The following is a 25121-nucleotide window of genomic DNA, read 5'->3' as shown; positions in this document are numbered from 1 at the left end:
GGGAATGTGTTTTTGAAGAGTTTTTTTCTGCTGCTGCACAAATGCGGCGGAAACGCTTAAAAGCGCAACGTGGGCACACAGCCTTAGTGTTTCTAATTTTAAAAAAGACATCAACAAACTGGAGCAAGTTCAGAGAAGAGCGTTCAGAATGGTGACTGGTCTGCAAACCATGTCCTATGAGGAAGGGTTGCAAGATTTGGGAATGTTTAGCTTGCAAAAAAGAAGACTGAAAGGAGACTTAATTAATAGCTGTCTACAAATATCTCAAGGGCTGTCACATTTTAGAAGGATCATCTTTATTCTCATTTGCACAAGGAAAGACTAGAAGCAATGGGTTGAAACTGACAATTAGGGTCATCAATGAGTGGAACAGGCTGCCACAAGAGGTGGTGAGTTCTCCTTCAGTGGAAGTCTTCAAACAGAGGCTGGAAAGACATCTATCTGGGACGATTTAATGTATCCTGCTTTGAGCAGGGATTTGGACCTGATGACCCAGGAGGTCCCTTCCAACTCTACCATTCTATGATTCTATGAAATACCAACAATATCCAACAAGGTGCACCCCATTATATATTGTTGGCAACAAGTGCTATTTTTCAGTTTTTTTCTGCACCTGTTTTTCATCTTTATGTAATTGTCATACATAATTATTTGTATATATTTGGTGTACATTGCAAGTATTCTGGTATTTTTAACACACTGCGTTTCTCTCTTCCATTATACACATGCTGTATCTCTGGGTGTATATCAGTACATTAGAGCTTTGCCAGCCTATTCTGTTAGATTCACAACCTAGATGCTTAAATGCAATAGTATTATGCGGGTGGAAAAAATACTATTTTCTTTGTTCTGAAGGTATGCTTCTGGGACTGAAGACACGTAGAGGGTATAGCTACATAAAATCAGACTATAAATACATTTCAAATTATTCGTTCATTAAAAAAACAGCATTTTACAGTCACAGCTAAATAAATCAGATTTCTAAAATCGCATTCTCACAGCGCAAGGAAAGCCCTGTGTGAGCATTACCTAATTGCCCAAATTCTTTATGTGAATATACAGCAGAATAACTGCTATCATGTAACTGTAGGAAATGTGGATCATGTATTCCCTGTACACAAGATTATTGCAAGTTATCAGCTGGTTGCTGGAAAGGTCAGTGGTACAGAAAAGCAGGAAATTGATACGGACAGCCAGCATTAAGCATTACTCTGTCAGATAAGGACAATATTTGATTTAGGTAAAGTCATAAAAAGCTACATCAGTGCTGCAGCCCGGTCTGCTCACACCACATATTTACTTTGCACAACTAAGTTACTGTAATTTAAAGCTGATGGTAAGTTATTTAGCTACATTTCATACAGATAGACTGGAAATGGAAATGGTTAATTTCTTAATCTCATGCATCTAAAACCAAAGTAACGCTGTTTTTTGGGGGGGCAGTAATGATATTCATAACATGAATCTTGCCATCCACATTTACCTTTTTGGAGCAGTTTCTTTCTTTCTGTTCATGTGGCCCGAACCATAGGCAGCATGAATCAGAGCCTGGCGGCTGCACCATTGCGACCTGGTATGTTTTTTTCCGTAAGGCTGGAGTCACACACAAGGTAGAAAAATACGGACCGTATTTTACGTCCGTAATACGCATAAATGGTCCCTAAATAGTGCTCCGTATGTCATCCGTTGTCAGGGTGTGGCCGCGTATTTTTCTCATGTAAGCATCCATATGTAATCCGTATGGCATCCGTGTACCGTTTTTTTCTCGCAACCTTGCAAAATGGACATTTAACGGTTTTGAGGCCTGCACATAATTTAAATCATCAGCACCAACCCAATTTATTGCCTCAACATCAGGTGGCAGCCTCCAATCTGACCATTTTGGTGCTCTGCTTGTGTGGGTGGCTTGCTGGTTGTTAGCAAACATGTCTGACACACTTCAGTTCACAACAACAGACCATGTTCTCTTCAACTGGGTTTTGTCCAGGCGCTTTGGCCAGCCATACTCACTGATTGTGGATCCGAGGAGGAGGAGACGCATGTGGGTCCATCCACTTTTGAGGCAATGACTCACAAGAGATCATTTTCATCCCCTCTATTCTTCTCTGCGGGATCATCTGGAAAAATGTTACAAATACTGTCGCATGAGCCTTGCAACATTTGATCTACTCTTGGAGACAGTGCGCCCTGGGATAACCTTTCAGGACACAAGGATGCGCAAAGCTATATCTGCAGAGGAGCGACTTCTACTCACATTACGGTATGTACTACACAACCACATTCTCTATGTTCATGATGTGTTGCCCAAAGTATGTTTTTTATTTTGTCCTAAGTTTAATGCCTCATCTTATTCCAGATATATAAACTTACAGACCAGAATGTTATGTGTAATAATATGTACTGAATATCACGTAGTGATTGTGCGACCAAATATATGTGTGTTAGTAGATATGAATCACTAACAAGTTTGGTATGTATGTACCTGGTGTTTTGTTAATTTGTGCACTCTAAAATGTTCCATTTCTGTTGTTCTTCAGCTTCCTGTCCACTGGCCTGTCTTATGCTGCCCTCCACCATGAGTTTCTCATTGGAAGATCTTACATTTCTGGCGTAGTCAGGTCGACATGTAGTCAAATATTGTCAAGACTACATCAGCTCGTCATGCCCCAGCCCAGGATGGAAGACTGGTTGAGGATATCAAGGGACTTTGAGGAGGAATGCCAGTTTCCTAATTGTATTGGGGCCCTGATGGCAAACATATCCGGGTGCGTAAGCTGCCGAACTGTGGCTCACAATTCTTCAATTATAAACAATACTTTTCTGCTGTATTGTTGGCTCTGGCCGACCCTCAATACAAGCTTATAATTGTTGACTTTGGGGCCTATGGAAGGATGGGAGACTCTAGAGTCTTCAATACTTCCATTATGGGTCAGCGGCTACGCACCAACCAGTTGGATCTACCACCACCACGCCAGCTACCAGGATCCACTCAAGAATCAGTCCCTTATTTCCTTGTGGCAGATGAGGCGTTTCAGTTAACGCGCAATGTCTTGAGGCCATATCCCCGGTGCAACCTGGACCACCGGCGCTGAATTTGTAACTTGTGTCTATCACATGCTCGGTGACTGGTGGAGTGTTCCTTTGGCATTCATTGGGCCAAATGGCGGGTCCTCCAGTCTGCCATTCAGCTGAGTGAACAAAATGTAAATGAAGTAATTAAAGCATGTGGCGTTGGCCATAACTTCACCAGGATACATGATTGTTCCTCCTCTGCTGGTGTTGTGCGTGGGTCAGACAATGTACGTAGGGCGAGACCACCTATCAACCCTCAACGTAGACTGCTCTCTGGGCTCAAAGTGCGTGACATTTTCACAAATTACTTTATGTCACCTGAGGGGGAACCTTCTTGGCAAGAGCATGCTGTGTCTATGTTGTAAATGTTTGTTTTTGGGCTTTGGGAAACTATATATATTACAACCCCTTATGTCTTTTCTCTATTTATAAATCAATGTGTAAGCATATGGCAGCATGTCGTGATGTAAGTGTATCATTTGATAAAGACAACAACAATTGAAAGTTAAAACTTTTTATGTATCCTTTTTTTAAAGCCCTTGTGAAGCCTTTTGTTATTTAGCAAAATGGCCAGAATTGGCCTTAGAACACAAACAAATTTTTATAATGTTACAATGCAGCATTTAACCACAAAAACACACGCAAAGTTATAAATTGTAGTATGTAGGAGGGGAGAAGGCGGCAGCCCAGCCTGTGTTGCCTGATGGCTAGTGTGGCCACCTTGGCCCTCGGCCTGTGTGGGCGCATACTCTTGCCCATGATGGAGGTAGTGGGCTGGCACATGGGCTTGAGGTAGATACTGGGCACTATATTGGAGACGACTCTCCTGTTGAGGCTGGTAGGGCCGTGAGTCAAAACCACCAAGATGGCCATGTCATCCCCAACCAGATTGGGACCAGCCTCCAACATTGGCTGGGAACAAGTGGCCATATTGGTGTGCTGGGTTATACCCTGACATTTTGGAATGATGTTGCCAATGTTGGGTAGGGGGGGAAGGGTGTGAGGTGTAAGCCCACGTGTAGGAGGATCCTCAGACCCTGATTGAGCAAGCACTTTGGGGTGTGGGTTAAGACGCATGAGATTCCTGGGTGACAGCTGCCACCTCTCCAGAAACTCAAACAGCTCATAAGGGGTATTGGGGGGTGTGCTTGCGTCAATTAGGATCTGAATGGATCCTCGCACACGTAGCCGCACCTCACGGGGAAGGGAACGAAGATAATGGGCAAGGCTGCGTGAGTACTCCTCCACCCCATCATCAGTGGCAACTCTGTTACGAGAATTTTGGTCCTCTGTATCCACATTGGTTGTGGTATCAGTGGCAGGGATATGGCGCCTTCGTCTACGTCACCTGGATGGCACAGCAGGCTGGGGGGAGCCCTCTAGCCGAACAATTGGGCTGCTGCTGTTGCCCTGTTCATCCTGGATGTCGTGTGGTGATGCAGCTGATGGTCCTTGTTGTTGCTCTGTTCCTGGTGGTGGTGTTTCTGATGGCGGCCCAGGTTCTAGGGCAGGATCAGGTCGAGTCGGAGAAGTGACTTTGGCCTGGCTCCTTGGAAGATCACAAGATGGGTCAGACACCTCAACCCCTCCACCTACAGAATCGATGATGGCCTCTGATTCAGACCCTGTCTCCCTTTCAGTGATGTTAGACTGAGTTCTGTGATTAAATATAAAATGTAGAAAAAGGACATTTTTGATCGGGCCCTATAAAGCATTGTGATGGTTTTGTTATACTTACGGTCAGAGATCCATAATTGGAACGAGGAACGAGAGGCGATCGAAATAAACATATTTCCGCTTTGTGTGGGCCCCTGAACCACTTCTTGCCTGCTGCTGGTGCTCACGGCGATACTGGTCATGGATGCTGCGCCAGCATCTCATCACATCTTCGACTGTAATGTGACATAAAAGAATGAAAACTTACAATTTGCCGAAAACAAGTTTTTGAACTAGTATCCAAGTCATGTGGCCTACTAGGGTGTGAGTTCTACCCAGGGTGGCATATAGCATTAGTGCAACCAGGCCAGATGCACAGGGTCACTGTAGCTCATGTGGCAATTAGCAACTCTTTAAACTGTTTTTGCTAGGCATTATGAGGAGCTTGGGGACAGGGTAACATTCTCTCAGGGTCAAACAGTGGGTCCAAAAATAATTTACAAGCCACAAGAGCCCAATATCAGAAGCACAGAATGTTTGGGAGCCTACTTGTTAATTTTTTTTGGGATGGCAGGTAATTTGACATACATAATTTATGTGTACGTACTTATGTGCTGCTGCTCCTCACGTGGCCGATCACCAAAATCAGGGAACATTTTGCGACACATGCGCCTCCATGCAGCCTCCTTTCTTGCCCGGTCGGCATAATGTGCATCCCGTTGGTCTCATAATTCCGGGTGATCATGTACAAGAGCAATTAGCAGCTCCACATTCAGATTCTGGTAGGGTGCCATGATGCTGTACTCCGTGGAAGAGTACTTCCTGGATGTCTGGAGGGCTTTTTGAGCTAATTTGCATGTCTAAGCTTCCTGATGATGGATTGGCCCATTTCCTGTGACCAGGAAAAGTCTTGCGTATTTCTCGCCAGTCACATGGGTGGTCCGTGTGTAATGCGATTTTTTTTGCGCACCCATAGACTTGCATTGGCGTACTACAGTCATAATACACTGACAATCGCAGCATGCTGTGATTGGCACGGACCGTAGAAAATACGAGAGAAAAATACGGCTGATGGGAGCTACCCCATAGAGAATCATTGGTCCGTGGGCAATGCGTTTTTTTAACGCCTCTCACTAGTCCGTATTCCTCTCTAGTGTGACGCCGGCCTTATGCTCTAGCTTTTTAGAGAAAATATAGTTTGCAGAGCCCAGCACTGCTCCAGGTGATTAATAGGCCTCTCTCTAAGTACACACATAAGAGACCTGTCAATCACGTGGACCATGGTGGGGAGAAGCCAACTGAGGGTCTAGTCTAATTCTCTGCCAATGGTCTCCAGCTTGCTCTTCAAACTATAATTTAAAAGAATTTCAGAGAACTAAAATATACCTGGATGCAATCATACAAGCAGACTCTGATTCATGCTGCCCGTTGTTTAGGCAGCAATAATCAAGTGACAGGTCCCCTTTAATATGTAATCAACCTTCTTTTGTACTCTCCTGTACTCATGCCCCTGACCAAATGTTTCCCTGTTACCCACACTGAGTTAAAATTTTCAAAAAATAGCAAATGCATTTAAATAGCAATAAACCCTATTCATTATCCCATAACTCATATAAATATGTCTAAGAATGCTATGTATGATGGGTTTTTTTTCTTTCCTAGGTCTCTCGGCAGCTAAAGTGCTTGTAGACTCAGGTCTGAGTGTAGTTGTGCTTGAAGCTCGTGACCGGGTAGGAGGACGAACATTCACTGTAAAGGTAAGATTACTTGATATTCTGCCTTCAGGCACACTTACACGATGTGCAATCCAGCATACAGTATAAACCACAGCTCTGTCTTCCAAAATAAGCAGACCGTTCTCTGTAGTCTAACTTGTTTATTTGTGAAGAGTATAGAACATGCTCGGTAAAACTACAAGGAATACAAATAACATGCATAAGTATTGGGCAGATGATCATAGCTAACACAATCACAGAAGTGTACATTGAGATGCAGGAATACATAGGAATACATTAGTTTATGATTACATTTACTGAGAACTGGCAACTAAACGGTTAGTGACATCTCTTGGCTGCTACACAGTAAATAACACCTCTGAATCACTGCATTGCAAGAAAATTAAGCTTACCAGATATGCTTTATCCGGGTAGTGACTCAAGTAGAGAAGTTTCAGGAAAAATAAGGGTTACACAGGAGGACAAAATAACATGTGCATCCTATGAGATTCACAGAAGCAAAATGGCCCTTCTTCATCCCAAAATACATTGCTTCCTTCCCACAAAGCACTGCTTTAATCCCAAAGTGCATTGCTTCTGTTAAAGTCACAGGCTTTATAATGCTATTGAAGACACTGCTATAAATTCAGCCACCTCTAGATGGTGCTATAATTAACCCAACAATAATAAAACATTCTTTGCCCTATTAAGAGGGCAGAACACTTGATATAAATAACGACAAAGCGGATGGATTTATTAATTGGGTTCTCCAGTGGAATACTGTTTTATAATGATTGAACATGCTCGGACAAGGTGTTATCCGAGCATGCTCAAGTGCTAATAGAGTATCTTTGGTATGCTCTAATACTATCTTCTAGTCACAGTAGCTTTCTGTTTGTTAGAAAAGTTGAACAGCTGTGAGACATGCCGCCACAGGACTTGAACATAATATTAGGGCACACCGAAAATACTCAATTAGCACTCGATCTTGCTCAGATAACACCTGCTGGGCAGTCAGAGGTGTCTCTCAGGGAAGTGACATTCGTGTATGAAACAGGCTCAAGAGCTGAGCCTGCACCATATAAAGTAGAGCAAGGCTATGTTACATTCTTGTTACAGTCTATTTAGCTAGCAGAGAAACTGTTGGAACTGCTGTTAACCAGATGACGCTGTCAATCTATCAGCTGTGATCAATGCACACACTTGCACACACACTGCACACATATTTTGGCTTTCCTATGAAACTCAGCCACAGGCTGACTGTGATTCGTATTATCTACTGTAATACTGTGATATTGCAGTATATGTGCAATAAGTGATCAGACAATTAGAGGTTCTAGTCTCACTAAAAGATAAAATAAGTTTTAAAAAATATTAAAAAAACTAAAATATATATAAAAATTCAAATCACTTTCCTTACGCCATTAAAAATAAATAAATAAGAAAAAGCAAATGAACCCTTGCAGTAAATGCTGTAAAAAGAAAAAAAAATACTTGAAATGCTAAAATTGCATTTTGAACTTTTATTTATCATCACACCATCCTAAAAAATGCAATAAAAAGCCCATACATTTATATTAATAAAATCATCAGCTCACCATGCAAAAAAAAAAACATGATACAGCTCCATGAATTATATAATAAAAACAAAACAGATCTTGGAAAATGGTAAAACAAACCAAATTTTTATTTATAAATTTATGGATTTTTTTCTGTCACTGAAAATAAATCTATGTAAGTTTAGTATTACCGTAATTTTTACTAAGAATCTGAATAATCGCGTTTCTTGGTCATTTTAAAATGCAAAAAAAGAAACTAGTCATTTGGCTGTATGCGTTGTAGAACAACAGTAAAAATGATACCTGTTTTATAGTAATCCAATGTGCTAAGCTTTGACGTCACATGCAATGTAACCTAGAAATGCATTTGAGGTGCGTGGATGCACACTGAGTACTCAGGCACACACATTTCTCCCATCTCTTTAAGTAACTGAAAACACCTCGCTTGTAGAAGTCGACAGGTTGCTCCAAAAGCCACATTGTAGCTTCGGAAATCAGAGTCTCATCATCTGGAAAATGCTTGCCCTTCAAAAATAACTTCATTGTTGGAAAGAGGTGGAAGTCGGATGGTGTGAGGTTGGGTGATTAAGGGGGATGTGGTAGAATTTCAAAGCCACATGCTTCCATTTGGGCAACATGTGAGTTGTGAACTGGTGCATTGTCTTGCAGAAGGCGGACATGCCACATCTCTTGGTTTTGACAGCCTCCTGTAATATCCGCAGCGGTGAAGCATAGTATGCCCCAGTGATCATGGTACCCTTTGCTAGGAAATCCATCAATACTACTCTGTTCTGGTCCCAAAATACTGTGAACATTACCTTGCCTGCCCAGGGTTGGGCACTTGCCTTTATTGGAGGCCGTGAGTCATGGTGCTTCCATTGCTTCAACTGGACTTTAGTCTCAGGATCATAGTGATGGACCCAGCTTTCATCCTGTGTGATCAGTCTGTTGAAAAAGTCCTCCTGGTTTCCCTGGCACATCATCAATAGAGCCTGAGAGCATTTGACTTGTTCCTGCTTCTGGAAAGGTGTAAGCAGCCAGAGAACCCAGTGAGCGGATACCTTTTGCATGTAAAGATGGTCTTGGATGATTTTTTCCTTGAAATCCACACTAGTCTTGACATTTTGGGCTAGGTGGCGAATGGCTGCGCCACCTCCACTTGTTGGATATGTTCATCAATAGCAGAGTGGGGTCGCCCTGGAATTGGAGCTGTTTGCACCGAAGTCTGACCACATTTGAATTGATGATGCCAGTGGTTGACAACATCGTATGATAGGGAATCATCACCATAAACCTCTTTCATCTCATCAAACGTCCTCTTTGGTGTAAAGGAATTGGATGACTGCTCTGTATTCCACTTAAACCTCACACCACTTTATCACCTGTAAAATCAAGACTGTAACAGTTCTGAGTTGCAAATTGGCACGTAACTTATAGAAACTTGTATCATTACACATGTTCCGTTTCAGCGTCCTGTGATAAATAGAAGTGGGTCAGGGGAAATCTTTAATGAGCAACCCTCGTATTTACACCCTAGTTCCAGCTCTTTTGCATTATAACAGATTTTATAAAGGTACCATCCATGAATTATCTTTTTACTTGTTTTCATATCAGAACAGCAAAACAAAATATGTGGATCTCGGTGGTGCTTATATCGGACCCACTCAGAACAGAATCATAAGAGTCGCAAAAGAACTTGGAGTGGAGACGTATAAAGTAAATGAAGAGCAACAACTCCTTCATTATGTCAAGGTAAGAGTAATATTTACACTGTGGAATGTAATTGTAGGTAATATGCTCGGATAAGGTATTATCCGACACACTCGTGTCCTAATCAAGTATCATGGCTATTTGACTGCTGCAGCACATGCAGGGATTGCCTGTTTGTTAGGTTTGGCAAAGTCGGTTTCATGAAACGAAACCCGACCCTAGGATGAGGTCGGCCACGAGGTCGGCGACTTGCGCGCCAAAGTCGCATTTCAAAAGTTTGTTTTGCGCTCTTTTTCAGCCAATCAGGATCCACGGACACTGTGGGCAACGTGATGACATAGGCACGGGTCACCACCATCTTTCAGAAGGGCATGCAAGTGATTGGCTTGCTTTGGTGGGCGTCACAGGGGGTATAAAAGGGCGTGCACGCCGACCGCCATCTTACTTCTGCCGATCTTAGTATAGGGAGAGGTTGCTGCTGATTCTGTAGGGAGAGCATTAGGCAGGGAAGTAGACAAAAAAACTGCTTCTGCTGCTAGCGATTTGGTCTGCACAACACACCAGTCACTGTGTGTGCAGTGCAAGGGGAGGCTATATCGTGGTGTATCAGTGGTGTTGGTTGTTGGGCTGCCTTCTAAGGCTTCCTGACATTCCTGCATTGCTGTTTACCCACTGCTCCGCAAACAGCTTTTTTAAAAGCAATCCCAATTTTTTTTTTTTGTCCTGCTGAGAAGAAAAAAAAACTGCTTCTGCTGCTAGCAATTTGGCCTGCACAACACACCAGTCACTGTGTGTGCAGTGCAAGGGGAGGCTATATAGTGGTGTATCAGTGGTGTTGGTTGTTGGGCTGCCTTCTAAGGCTTCCTGACATTCCTGCATTGCTGTTTACCCACTGCTCCGCAAACTGCTTTTTTAAAAGCAATCCAATCTCCTTTATCCTCTAGTCACTTTTGTCACAGCTGTGCCATCGAGCCTGTCACATAGCGCTCAGATATTCATTGGGCCTCACACAATCCAAAAGTGTCCAGTGTCCAAAAGTGTGTGCAGAGATTCAAAATCTCCCTTATCCTCTAGTCACTTTGGTCACAGCTGTGCCATCGAGCCTGTCACATAGCGCTCAGATATCAGTGGGCCTCACACAATCCAAAAGTGTCCATCCAGTGTCCAAAAGTGTGTGCAGAGATTCAAAATCTCCCTTATCCTCTAGTCACTTTGGTCACAGCTGTGCCATCGAGCCTGTCACATAGCGCTCAGATATCAGTGGGCCTCACACAATCCAAAAGTGTCCAGTGTCCAAAAGTGTGTGCAGAGATTCAAAATCTCCCTTATCCTCTAGTCACTTCTGTCACAGCTGTGCCATCGAGCCTGTCACATAGCGCTCAGATATCAGTGGGCCTCACACAATCCAAAAGTGTCCATCCAGTGTCCAAAAGTGTGTGCAGAGATTCAAAATCTCCCTTATCCTCTAGTCACTTTGGTCACAGCTGTGCCATCGAGCCTGTGACATAGCGCTCAGATATCAGTGGGCCTCACACAATCCTAAAGTGTCCAAAAGTGTGTGCAGAGATTCAAAATCTCCCTTATCCTCTAGTCACTTTGGTCACAGCTGTGCCATCGAGCCTGTCACATAGCGCTCAGATATCAGTGGGCCTCACACAATCCAAAAGTGTCCAGTGTCCAAAAGTGTGTGCAGAGATTCAAAATCTCCCTTATCCTCTAGTCACTTTGGTCACAGCTGTGCCATCGAGCCTGTGACATAGCGCTCAGATATCAGTGGGCCTCACACAATCCAAAAGTGTCCAGTGTCCAAAAGTGTGTGCAGAGATTCAAAATCTCCCTTATCCTCTAGTCACTTTGGTCACAGCTGTGCCATCGAGCCTGTCACATAGCGCTCAGATATCAGTGGGTCTCACACAATCCAAAAGTGTCCAGTGTCCAAAAGTGTGTGCAGAGATTCAAAATCTCCCTTATCCTCTAGTCACTTTGGTCACAGCTGTGCCATCGAGACTGTCACATAGCGCTCAGATATCAGTGGGCCTCACACAATCCAAAAGTGTCCAGTGTCCAAAAGTGTATGCAGAGATTCAAAATCTCCCTTATCCTCTAGTCACTTTGGTCACAGCTGTGCCATCGAGTCTGTCACATAGCGCTCAGATACCAGTGGGCCTCACACAATCCAAAAGTGTCCAGTGTCCAAAAGTGTGTGCAGAGATTCAAAATCTCCCTTATCCTCTAGTCACTTTGGTCACAGCTGTGCCATCGAGCCTGTGACATAGCACTCAGATATCAGTGGGCCTCACACAATCCAAAAGTGTCCAGTGTCCAAAAGTGTGTGCAGAGATTCAAAATCTCCCTTATCCTCTAGTCACTTTGGTCACAGCTGTGCCATCGAGCCTGTCACATAGCGCTCAGATATCAGTGGGCCTCACACAATCCAAAAGTGTCCAGTGTCCAAAAGTGTGTGCAGAGATTCAAAATCTCCCTTATCCTCTAGTCACTTCTGTCACAGCTGTGCCATCGAGCCTGTGACATAGCGCTCAGATATCAGTGGGCCTCACACAATCCAAAAGTGTCCAGTGTCCAAAAGTGTGTGCAGAGATTCAAAATCTCCCTTATCCTCTAGTCACTTTGGTCACAGCTGTGCCATCGAGCCTGTCACATAGCGCTCAGATATCAGTGGGCCTCACACAATCCAAAAGTGTCCAGTGTCCACAAGTGTCTGCAGAAATTCAAAATCTCCCCTGTCCTATAGACACCTTGTACCTTGTTTTACATTACTATATAGTTTGTTGGATTTTGTCTACATTTCTACCAAAAATGAAGAAGGCTGGTGGAAGAGGCCGTGGAATTGGGCAGGGGTTGGCAGCTGGTAATGATGGTGGTGGTGGTGGATCTGATGGTAGTGGCAAGAGCAAAATAGGACCGAATGCAGGAGGTGCTGACCCTGCGTCATCGTCTGGCTACATAAGGCCTCGAACGCTTAGTTTTCTAGGAGTTGGCAAACCGCTTTTAAAGCCAGAGCATCAGGAAAAAGTTTTGTCTTACATTGCTGACTCAGCCTCCAGCTCTATCGCCTCCTCTTCTTCAGTTGTAAAAAGTAAAAGCACTGAGTCGTCATTGGAGGCTCATGTTCATGAACCACACCTTTCCTTGTGTCCTTCACCCCAACCAAGATTGAAGGATGACGCAGGCCATACTACTGATTACTCCATGGAGCTGTTTACACATACCATGCCTGGATTATTAAGTGAAATGGTGAATTACCCAGGCCAAGATGAATCTGACATGGAGTGCACTGATGCACAGCCGCTGATGGATGATTCTGCTGGTACATTCACTCAGAGCACTACATTGTCCTCGCAGTGTACAGAGCCAGATTCTGACCCTGATGAGACTCAGGTGCCCCTTCCCGCACACTATACCACCATACACGGTGACACAGAGGAAGGTGCACATGACATAGAAGAGGAGGTGATGGATGACCCAGTTGTTGACCCAGATTGGCATCCATTGGGGGAAGAGGGTGCTGCTTCCAATAGCTCAGATGAGGAGCATCCACAGCAGACATCGACATCGCAACAGCTGTTATCTGGCAGGCCCGGAGCACTCCAAAGACAGGTTCCAAACATCAAAAGAGTTGCTGGACAGCTTGTCCAGAGGGTCAAAAGATCACAGCGTGCTAGGCCGCAAAATGTCTGCCAAAGTAGGAAGAGTGTAGTGTGGCACTTTTTTGACCAAAATCCTCATGATCAGGCCAAGGTTATCTGTAAGAAGTGCGCAAAGACCTTTAGCCGAGGGAAAAATCTGAAAAATTTGAATACCAGTTGCATGCTTAGACATTTAACCAGCATGCACTTGCAAGCGTGGACACAACACCAAACCTCAAGTGCCACATGTGCAACTGATCACAACGAAGGTAGTCAGCAATGCTACATTGTTTCCCCCACTGTAAGCCCACCGGTTAGCACAGCAGCAAATGTTGAGGTGTCGTTGCAAGACCACAGCAGTCAGGGAATCCCACTGTTATATCAACGAAAGACTGATTCTAGGCCATCAGAAAGAACACCAACTCCATCACCATCATCAACCCTCTCTCAGTCCGCCCTGTCCACCGCTACTTCCACCATATGCAGCTCTCAAGTCCAGCTCACCCTCCCAGACACTATGAGTAGGTCAAGAAAGTACTCAGTCTCTCATCCGCGTACACTGGGTTTGAACGCCCACATTGCCAAACTAATCTCGTTTGAGATGATGCCCTTTCGGTTGGTGGAAAGCACAGCTTTCCGCGAACTCATGGCCTATGCAGTACCACGCTATGACCTACCCAGTCGCCACTTCTTCTCTCGCAAAGCCATCCCAGCCCTCCACCATCATGTGAAAGACCGCATTGTCCATGCACTCAAGCAGTCAGTGAGCTGAAAGGTGCACCTCACAACTGATGCATGGTCCAGTCGGCATGGCCAGGGCCGTTACGTGTCCATCACTGCGCACTGGGTTAATGTGGTGGATGCAGGGTCCACAGGGGACAGCGGTGGTGGGACAGTGCTGCCTAGCCCACGGTATAGGAAACAGTTGGCTGTAGGCGTTCGACCCTCCTCCTCCTCCTCCAGAAGCGAAAGCTCGTCCACAGAGCGCAGTCGTACGAGCACTCCATCTGCAGTTGCCACTGTTGCACACGATGTGTCCCCCTATCGAGCAGCTAGTGGAAAGCGTCAGCAGGCTGTGTTGCAGATGATGTGTTTGGGCGACAGACACACCGCCGAGGTGCTGGCCGAGTACTTGAAGCGACAAACTGAGTCATGGCTGGGCAGTGTACATCTTGAGGCAGGCAAGGTAGTTAGTGATAACCGCCGTAATTTTGTGGCAGCCATAGCCCTTTCAAAACTCAGCCACATACCTTGCTTGGCTCACACCTTGAACCTGGTGGTGCAGTGCTTCCTCAAAAATTATCCGGAGTTAACAGCCCTGCTCCAGAAGGTGCGAAGACTGTGCGCGCACATCCGCCGGTCGACTGTACACTCCGTTCGTATGCAGAAGCTGCAGCGATTGCTCCACCTTCCCAACCACCGCCTCATTATCGACATTGCAACAAGGTGGAACTCCACCCTGCACATGGTGGAGCGGCTGTGCGAGCAGAGGCAGGCCATAATGCATTTGTGGGAGGATACACGGCCAGGCACTTTGAGAGCAGACATGGAGTTGACAGGTGTGCAGTGGTCGAAGCTGAAAGACCTTTGTAAAGTCCTTCAGTGTTTTGAGGAATGCACACGGCTGGTAAACGCAGACGACGCCATCCTAAGCATGAGCATCCCACTTATGCGTCTGCTCATGCAAACTTTGACGCACCTTAAGGAGCAGGCGTCTGCAGCCAATGTTGATGAGGAGGAAGAGGAGGAGGGAATCCTTGATGACATTCAGCCATTGTCTTCTCATGGACCTCTCCTGGACGAGGTGGAGGAAGAAGAGGAGGAGGAGGATGATGATGGGGATGATTACCTAGGGGAGGAGGATGCATCTCGTGGGGCAAGTGAAAATGTTGGCGTGGCAAGGTCTGGTACAGGGTTTGTGCGTGACTGGAGGGATGTGGATTTGCCAGAAAGTGCTCCTCCACCCAGCACTCGCAGTGCATCATTGACACCGGGAACATTGGCCAACATGTCAGATTATGCCTTGCGGATCCTAAAAAGGGACCCCCGCATTGCCAAAATGATGAACGATGACGACTACTGGTTGGCCAGCATCCTGGATCCACGCTATAAAGGCAAATTACAAAACATCATGCCACAGGAGAACCTTGACCTAATATTGGCTAATAAACAAGCAACTCTGGTAAATCGGTTGCTTGAGGCATTCCCAGCACACAGCAGCGGTGATGGTTCTCACACGAGCCGTACGGGCCGGGGGCAGCTTGGCAGAGGTGTTCGTGGTGCACACAGCAGAAGTGGCGTTGGAGACAGGGGTTTCATGACAATGTTGTGGACTGATTTTTCAAATACCGCTCACACAACTGGTAATACTGCATCGATGGAAAGTGACAGGAGACAGCAGTTGTCAACTATGGTTACAAACTACTTTTCCTCCCATATCGATGTTCTCCCACACAGGTCATTCCCCTTTGACTATTGGGCCGCTAAACTGGACACCTGGCCTGAATTGGCCCAATATGCCTTACAGGAGCTCGCTTGCCCAGCTGCAAGTGTGCTATCGGAAAGAGTCTTCAGTGCAGCTGGATCAATCCTGACAGAAAAAAGGACCCGTCTGTCAACCCAAAATGTGGATGATCTAACCTTCATTAAAATGAACCACGCATGGGTTTCCAAGGATTTTGTCCCACCTTCCCTTGATGACACATAGGGTGACAGAAAAATGGCTTGCTTTGGTCCACCTCTTCCTGGTACTTCACCTATTTCGCCTTTTGCATCAGCTGAATGTCCAACATCAACATATGCAACTTTCTAAAACTCCCTAACTGTGCTGCCTCCCCCCCCATGGCCGGGGTCACCACCTAGCGCACGACACCGTGCGAGTGCCGTTGCCCTGGACAGGTGGGTAGGCCGACTCTTGGGCGCGGGCACTGGCACAGGGTCCCTCATAGTGCAATCAAGTGTCTCTGACGGTGGTGGTGCACACCCGCCGTCAGACACACCGCTGTACTATGAGGGGCCCAGTGCCAGTACCGACGCCCACGAGTGGGCCCCCCTTGCTTTGGCAGGGCCCCAGCATTTGCAATCTTTACCTCTCCCAGCTCCTCCGCTGTGTAATCTGGGCCGTCAAATCAATACTGTGCCTGACACCGTCTGAGCCTGCCTCCTGATGTATAGACATATATTTTGAATGTGTACGCTATCCATACATGTTATCCGGGGAAAAGGGACCCTTTCTAACCTTTGTGCAATCACGTGCAATCCATACTGGGCCTAACACCATCTGAGCCTGCCTCCTGAGACATATATTTTGAATGTGTACGCTATCCATACATGTTATCTGGGGATACGGTACCCTTTCTAACCTTTGTGCAATCACGTGCAATCCATACTGGGCCTAACACCGTCTGAGCCTGCCTCCTGAGACATATATTTTGAATGTGTACGCTATCCATACATGTTATCTGGGGATACGGTACCCTTTCTAACCTTTGTGCAATCACGTGCAATCCATACTGGGCCTAACACCGTCTGAGCCTGCCTCCTGAGACATATATTTTGAATGTGTACGCTATCCATACATGTTATCTGGGGATACGGTACCCTTTCTAACCTTTGTGCAATCACGTGCAATCCATACTGGGCCTAACACCGTCTGAGCCTGCCTCCTGAGACATATATTTTGAATGTGTACGCTATCCATACATGTTATCTGGGGATACGGTACCCTTTCTAACCTTTGTGCAATAACGTGCAATCCATACTGGGCCTAACACCGTCTGAGCCTGCCTCCTGAGACATATATTTTGAATGTGTACGCTATCCATACATGTTATCTGGGGATACGGTACCCTTTCTAACCTTTGTGCAATCACGTGCAATCCATACTTGCCCTAACACCGTCTGAGCCTGCCTCCTGAGACATATATTTTGAATGTGTACGCTATCCATACATGTTATCTGGGGATACGGTACCCTTTCTAACCTTTGTGCAATCACGTGCAATCCATACTGGGCCTAACACCATCTGAGCCTGCCTCCTGAGACATATATTTTGAATGTGTACGCTATCCATACATGTTATCTGGGGATACGGTACCCTTTCTAACCTTTGTGCAATCACGTGCAATCCATACTGGGCCTAACACCGTCTGAGCCTGCCTCCTGAGACATATATTTTGAATGTGTACGCTATCCATACATGTTATCTGGGGATACGGTACCCTTTCTAACCTTTGTGCAATCACGTGCAATCCATACTGGGCCTAACACCGTCTGAGCCTGCCTCCTGAGACATATATTTTGAATGTGTACGCTATCCATACATGTTATCCGGGGATACGGTACCCTTTCTAACCTTTGTGCAGTCACGTGCAATCCATACTGGGCCTAACACCGTCTGAGCCTGCCTCCTAAGACATATATTTTGAATGTGTACGCTATCCATACATGTTATCTGGGGATACGGTACCCTTTCTAACCTTTGTGCAGTCACGTGCAATCCATACTGGGCCTAACACCGTCTGAGCCTGCCTCCTGAGACATATATTTTGAATGTGTACGCTATCCATACATGTTATCTGGGGATACGGTACCCTTTCTAACCTTTGTGCAATCACGTGCAATCCATACTGGGCCTAACACCGTCTGAGCCTGCCTCCTGAGACATATATTTTGAATGTGTACTCTATCCATACATGTTATCTGGGGATACGGTACCCTTTCTAACCTTTGTGCAATCACGTGCAATCCATACTGGGCCTAACACCGTCTGAGCCTGCCTCCTGAGACATATATTTTGAATGTGTACTCTATCCATACATGTTATCTGGGGATACGGTACCCTTTCTAACCTTTGTGCAATCACGTGCAATCCATACTGGGCCTAACACCGTCTGAGCCTGCCTCCTGAGACATATATTTTGAATGTGTACTCTATCCATACATGTTATCTGGGGATACGGTACCCTTTCTAACCTTTGTGCAATCACGTGCAATCCATACTGGGCCTAACACCGTCTGAGCCTGCCTCCTGATGTATAGACATATATTTTGAATGTGTACACTATCCATACATGTTATCTGGGGATACGGTACCCTTTCTCACCTTTGTGCAATCACATGCAATCCATACTGGGCCTAACACCGTCTGAGAATGATAGATGGGGCCCACCATACACTGGAACATTCCAAAGGTGGACATCAGACACTGGAGCAGCATTTACAGGGCCCATTATACACTAGAGCATTAGAAATGGGTCCCATTATGTTTGGAGCATTATTTGGGCCCATAAGACAGTAGAGCTTCATCCATGGGGACCAACATATACTGTAGCATTATGTGGAGCTCATCATATACTGTTTCAAACATTATATGGGATCAATGATTCTGTATGGAGAAATAGATGGGCCTCGTCATGAGATGTAAAAAGTGAGGTATTTTTCATTGTACTATACCGCTATTTCTCTGCCGTATCGGAGCATGATGAGTTGTGGTATGTGTTAAAGGGCCGCTCTTTCACCCAGGGCACATGAAAACCTGGAGCCAGCCCTCCCCCCCCACAGTCTGTAGCCAAATAACCCCCATTTTTCAGTGCGTAACTTGTATTATGAAGTTAATTAAGGTTGACAAGCTTAAGAAAGAAGAATTGATGCTTTTGGCATTCAAATGGGCACTGTAGGTGTGTTTCCTGTCCTCCTCTCACTGCCGACTTTTATTCCCCATTGACTTACATTGGGTTTCGTGTTTCGGGACGACCCCGACTTTTCCCTATAATCGGACGATCTTGCTCGACCCGACTTTTGGAAAAGTCAGGTTTCACGAAACGAAACGCGACCCTAAAAAACCAAAAGTCGCTCAACTCTAATCATAATATTTCATGTATTATTATTGATCTTTTCGCAGCACAGTACCTTTCTGGTAATTCTTGCAAATGCATTTTTAAGGCTTAGCAAAGAGAATATCTAAAATGGGTGAATATGACAAGGAGGCAACTAAGTATAAGAAAGAACGTGGGAAGTAGATCAAAGCAATAAAACACCAGACAAGTGCTGAAGGGAAAAGAGTGATCAAAATAAAACAAAAACCTGTGGGCTTTTTGTGGATGTCAGGAACAGATTGCAATCTTATGCAAACACTCACAGCCCCATCTGGTGGTAAAGATATATTTCAATACAATTATTTTGATTCAACAGCTACAGTTAATAATAATAATAATAATAATAATATATATAATAATATATATTTTCAATACATATCTACTGCACGTGTATCATTGTGATAAATATGGTAAATAAAATTGTGAAAATAATAGGATTTAAACATTAACATAGACTCCTCAACATTGAATTGTAACACCAAGAAGAAATCATGGAATTCTGGAGATCACAAGATGGATAGACATGTTAAAGGGAACCTGTCACATGATTTATGCTGCTCAAGGTACTGAAAACCTGAATCAGACACTGACTGCACAATTGCAGCCAGGTACATTGTTCTGTGAACAGTCTAGCATTTCAGAGAAAACACAGAACTTATTAGGCTTAGGCCGGGATCACACATGCGAGAAATTCGGACGAGTCTCGCATCTTAATGCCCGGCACTGCCACCAGCACTCGGGAGCAGAGCGTGTGGCTGCATGTATTTCTATGCGGCCGCACGCTCCGCTCCCGAATGCCAGCTTTACTGCCGGGTATTAGGATGCGAGACTTGGCCGAGTTTCTCGCATGTGTGATCCCGGCCTTACTTTTATAATGTCATCGTATTCCACAGCACTTTAAAGACATTATCATCACTGTCCCCATTAGGACCCACAATCTAAATTCCCAATCAGTAAATCTTTGTGGTGTGGAAGGGACCCCATGTAAACATGAGTAGAACATACAAACTACTTGCAGATGTTGTTCTCGGAGGGTCTGTGCCATAGATGACATGGAGTGGCACTGGACTAGTCTTGTCTCTGCCTAATGTACCAGGATCTTCCAACTATATATTCTCTGCAATGTCAGAGCTTCCAGAAAAGAATTTTGCATGCTTCAGTCAAGCAGCCAGTCTCTGATTCATGCTGCAATAGATTGGACAGCATGAATAGCATGATTTTCCTTTTAATGACATACAAATAATAAAAAAAAGAGCTCCAGACACGCAGAAACTCAGACACTTAATCACTTTGACGGTTATTAATAAGGTTATTAATGGTTGTGGGTCGCCCTCCCAGGGATGTGGGGTACTCGGTACCGGGCCGGTCTCTCAGAGGGGATTGTCACAGCAGCGGTGACCCGGTCCGTGGCCCTTGGCACCCATGTAAAAGGGGTTGAGTTGGGAATAAAGTTTATAAGTGATTCGTGACGCCACATGTGGTGTTCGGCAAGGGAGGTGTTAAGCAGACGCTGCAAGCAGATCCTCTGGGACAGATGGTGTAGTGCAGCAATGATGTTGTAGCCCTCCACAGGCAGGGCTGTAGTCCCAGGGCAGTGTAGACAAAGGGTTAGGAAGAAGATGCAGTGTTTGGCACAGAGATGTAGCAGTGCTGAGGATGTTGCAGGAAGGAGGCAAGGACACAACAGGGTGCAGTTTCTTTACCTTTACTAGGCAAACACAGTCCAGGGTCCTGGTTACAGATGGCACAGGAGCAGGCTAGCCTGGAAGCAACTCAGGGATCTCTCTATCAGATGGGTGGTGTAGTCTCCTTCCTAGCGCTGGCTTGAGGTACATTGAAGTTCCTCCTTCTTATCTTCTCTTAGAACTACCTTGTATGGCAGACAGCTGTAGCCCTCTATCTCTCTTGGCTCACCCATCGCTATTGTGCCTCCAAGTCTTAGGTGGGAATAGAGCATTTACAGCTTCCTATTCCTCTGGTTTCTGTTGCAGGACCTTCAGTATCCATACAACCGTGAAGACCAGGATCCAGATCATGCGCTATCACTGGGAGGGAGCTCTCTATCCTCAGCTCAACCACCAGCTTCTCTCCACGCGTCTACACTCCTTGCCCTCCTCACACTAATTAACTAATTTCCCCTCCTGGCCCTCAGAGAGCACTCCCCCAATTCTGGTTCAGTGCTCCCTCTGCTGGCCTGGAATGGGAACTGTGCTGCATATCATGGTTAACTGTTAGAGAGACCCTTCCTTGCTTCCAAGCATGACATGACCCTCCCTGGAGGAAGGCAATGCCATTGTGGCGACCATACTCCTGGGGGCGCCACATCCCCCCTAGTGCAAGTCAGCACTCCTGGGCTGATGAAAAACATAAAACACCATATAAACAGATAAACAATATGAAGGTTACAAGATTTGAAAAAGGAAAAATTTACAAAAAGCAAAAGCTCCAAAAATAGTCCTATGATGATAAGTCCAAGCATCAATGTACATGGTCCATTCCTGGGCAAATGGTGAACTATGTACAAAGTTAGTGATCACACAAGTCCTGTGGTCCAATGTCCATGAAAACAAAACTGGAAAGTTCAAAGGAAACTTACAGATTATCTGTAGGCACAAACTTGAAAACAGTTACATATGTACATACAATTTCAACATTTACATTTACTTATCTATACACGATATCTGATGGGCGGTATACTGTTGTGAGTTCATTTTCCCCTTCGTCACTGAGGTCTGGTGAACTCCCTATTCTGGTAAAGGAAGGTAATGAGCCTGATTATCAGGCACCTGAGCCTAATGATGATGACTGGCTGAGTGGAGTCACTGACTGGATATAAGGCTGCCGACGCCCTTCTGCCCTGCGGGTGATTTCTCTGTGGACTTCTAGGACACCAGTCTGATTCCTGCTCCTCTAAAGCTAAGTTTTCTGCTTTGCCTTTTCGCATTTGTGTTTTGTTTTTGTTTGCCTTGCTTTTCTGGATTCTGCCATTCCCTGCTGGGGTGAGCTGAATCTCCTTTTGCCGGTTGCTCTGACTTCAGAATATTCCTGAGTACTGACATAGTCTTTTTGAAGCCTAGCGTCTTCAGGGCCTTTTTCACTGTCAGTCTGTTGGTTCTTATTTTCATAGGGTTTTTCACGGATTGCAGACAGCAGCCTTCCTGTCCTTTCCTATCTAGTTAGCTTGGGCCCCGTCTTTGCTCAGTCTATCTTTCTGTCTGTGTTGTGTTCTTTCTTCTTGCTTCACCGTCATTATATGTGGGGGGCTGCCTTTTGCTTTGGGGTCTGCTCTGGGGCAGTTTAGATTTCCCTTTCTGTCTTTAGGCTATCTAGTCCTCAGGCTGTGATCGAGGGGTCTAGGGCATCGTAGGAACCCCCCACGGCTACTGCTAGTTGTGTTGATAGGTTCAGGGGTCTGCAATCCGATAGCTGACAACCTCTCTGGTTTTCTGGACTTAGCTTGCATTTCTGTTTTTGCCTCCTACGGTGACTCAATCATAACAGTATACCTTGTGTAGTACGGGTAGACCTGCGTAACACTGGTGTGATTGGGGACCTCACTGGTTGTCTGGTGCTAACTACCGGTGTAGTGTGTAATGTACTGGATACACCACTGGTGGTTCTGCGTAGCACAGGGATACTAGATTGTCTGCGAACTCTCAGACTCACCATGGGTATAACAGATTCACCACTGGCAGGGCGAGGACTCTCCGGCTCCACTGCTGGTATGGCATCTGCTACCTGAACTTCCCGATTCTCAGAGTTCTCTTGAGTCACTTCTTCTTGTACTACCAGCTGGGGAAATGTCAGCACTGGTACCACTATGGAATCATTCACTTTAGTCCAATTTGCAGGGAATTCTCCAAGTACAGTGCTGACTTTTGCTTCTTCTTCCATGGGTTGGATGTTATTTTGTTCTTCCATTCTTTCTCTTAACTGGTCAGGGCATAATTTCAAATGATCCCTTGATACTGCTGCTGAGGTTTCTCCTCCATCTTTACTAATAAGGCACACCTTGGTATTGTCAAAGTTTGAGGGTAGAATGGTGTATGGTTCAGCTTCCCATTGGTCATCCAATTTATGCAGTCTTCTTTTACTCTTGAGGACTTGTTCTCCTGGTGACAAGGGAACTGCAGGTGCATGCTGATTTTAGTTCCTCTCTTGTTTTTGTCTTACCTGAGCTAGACTCTTTTCCACACACTCTTGTACTCTACAGTACTGTTGCTGCCTCTCTGTGTCCCAGTCAGCATCTGGTGACGTCACCTCAGGTGTAAGGACTCCCATATCCAAATCAATAGGCAGTTTGCCAGTCCTCTCTCTCATTAGGTAGGCTGGAGTACAGTTGGGGCAATTCACAGGAATGTGGTTGTAGAGGTCTACCAGATCTGGCAACTTTTCTGGCCACAGATTCCTCTCCTCCAATGGCAGGGTCTTTAGCAGGTCGATCACCACCTGGTTCATCTTTTCACACATACCATCGATCTGTGGAAGGTATGGTGTTGTCCGGATCTTCTTACAACCATACAAGTTACAGAATTCCTGGAACACTTCGGCCTCAAAGGTGGGACCTTGGTCTGTAAGTACTTGCTCAGGGTATCCATGTGGTCTACAGAAGTGCTGTTGGAACGCTCTGGCTGCTGTCCTGGCTGTTTGATCTTTGACAGGCACAACTACCAGGAATCTTGAGTAGTGGTCCACGATGGTAAGAGCATAGATGTAGCCTGACCGGCTTGAGACCAGCGTCACATGGTCCAGGGCTACCAACTCGAGTGGCTGTTTGGTTACTATTGGCTGCAGAGGAGCTCTCTGGCTGTTTCGATCCCTTCTGCGCAGGTTACATTGTCCACACTCCCAGCACCACTTTTCAATGGCTTTCCTCGTACCAGCCCAGTAGAAGCTCTCCCGGATAGTGTTGAGCATTCCGATACCGCAAGTATCGGGTATCGGCCGATACTTGCTGTATCGGAATTCCGATACAGACTTCCGATATTTTTTCAATATCGGAAGTCGGCATCGGAATCGGAAGTTCAAAGTTGATTGACAGCCTGACGTCATCATGATGCGCGGTGTGTGCGCATCATGATGCGCCGTCATTTCGGGCCTTCCGGGGGTCTCTGCCGGCCTGCCGGGGGGCTGTGTGGACTGCCCGGGGTCTGTACCGGCCTGCCGGGGGGCTGTGCCGGCCTGCCGGGGGGCTGTGTGGACTGCCCGGGGTCTGTACCGGCCTGCCGGGGGGCTGTGCCGGCCTGCCGGTGGTCTGTGCACCCTGTTGGGGTCTGTACCGGCCTGCCGGGGGGCTGTGCCGGCCTGCCGGGGGGCTGTGCTGATGTCCGGGGGTCTGTGCAAGCATCGTCCGATGGGACTATAAGTCCCATCTGGCGATGCCTGCTACCATGACAGTGATTGACACATTAGCTAATGATGGGACAGTAGTAGTCCCATCATCCGGCTAATGTGTTAAATGTTAAAAAAAAAAAAAAAAAAAATACTACATACATACTACATGCATGCTACATACATACTACATGCTACATACATACTACATATATACTACATGCATGCTACATACATACTGCATGCTACATACATACTACATACATACCACATATATACTACATACATACTACATGCATGCTACATACATACTACATACATACTACATGCATGCTACATACATAACATATATACTACATGCATGCTACATACATACTACATGCTACATACATACTACATACATGCTACATACATACTACATACATACTACATATATACTACATGCTACATACATACTACATACATACTACATGCTACATACATACTACATATATACTACATACATACTACATACATACTACATGCATGCTACATACATACTACATGCATGCTACA

The 25121-nt window shown here is 45.5% G+C and overlaps 1 protein-coding gene across 1 annotated transcript in view; it reads left to right on the top strand.

Moving 5' to 3' along the window:
- Window positions 1-25121, top strand: part of LOC141080666 (amine oxidase [flavin-containing]-like) — a 199355-nt gene that overhangs the window by 107203 nt on the left and 67031 nt on the right. Inside the window, exons 2-3 of the mRNA XM_073566054.1 lie at window positions 6391-6485; window positions 9617-9754. Of these exons, the coding sequence (XP_073422155.1) occupies window positions 6391-6485; window positions 9617-9754 (233 nt within the window). The remainder of the gene's footprint in view (window positions 1-6390; window positions 6486-9616; window positions 9755-25121) is intronic.

This window comes from Dendrobates tinctorius, unplaced genomic scaffold (assembly GCF_039654945.1).
Source record: "Dendrobates tinctorius isolate UK_male_01 unplaced genomic scaffold, ASM3965494v1 ptg000016l, whole genome shotgun sequence".
Taxonomy (NCBI): Eukaryota; Metazoa; Chordata; class Amphibia; order Anura; family Dendrobatidae; genus Dendrobates; species Dendrobates tinctorius.
This window is presented reverse-complemented; position numbering and strand designations above follow the sequence as displayed.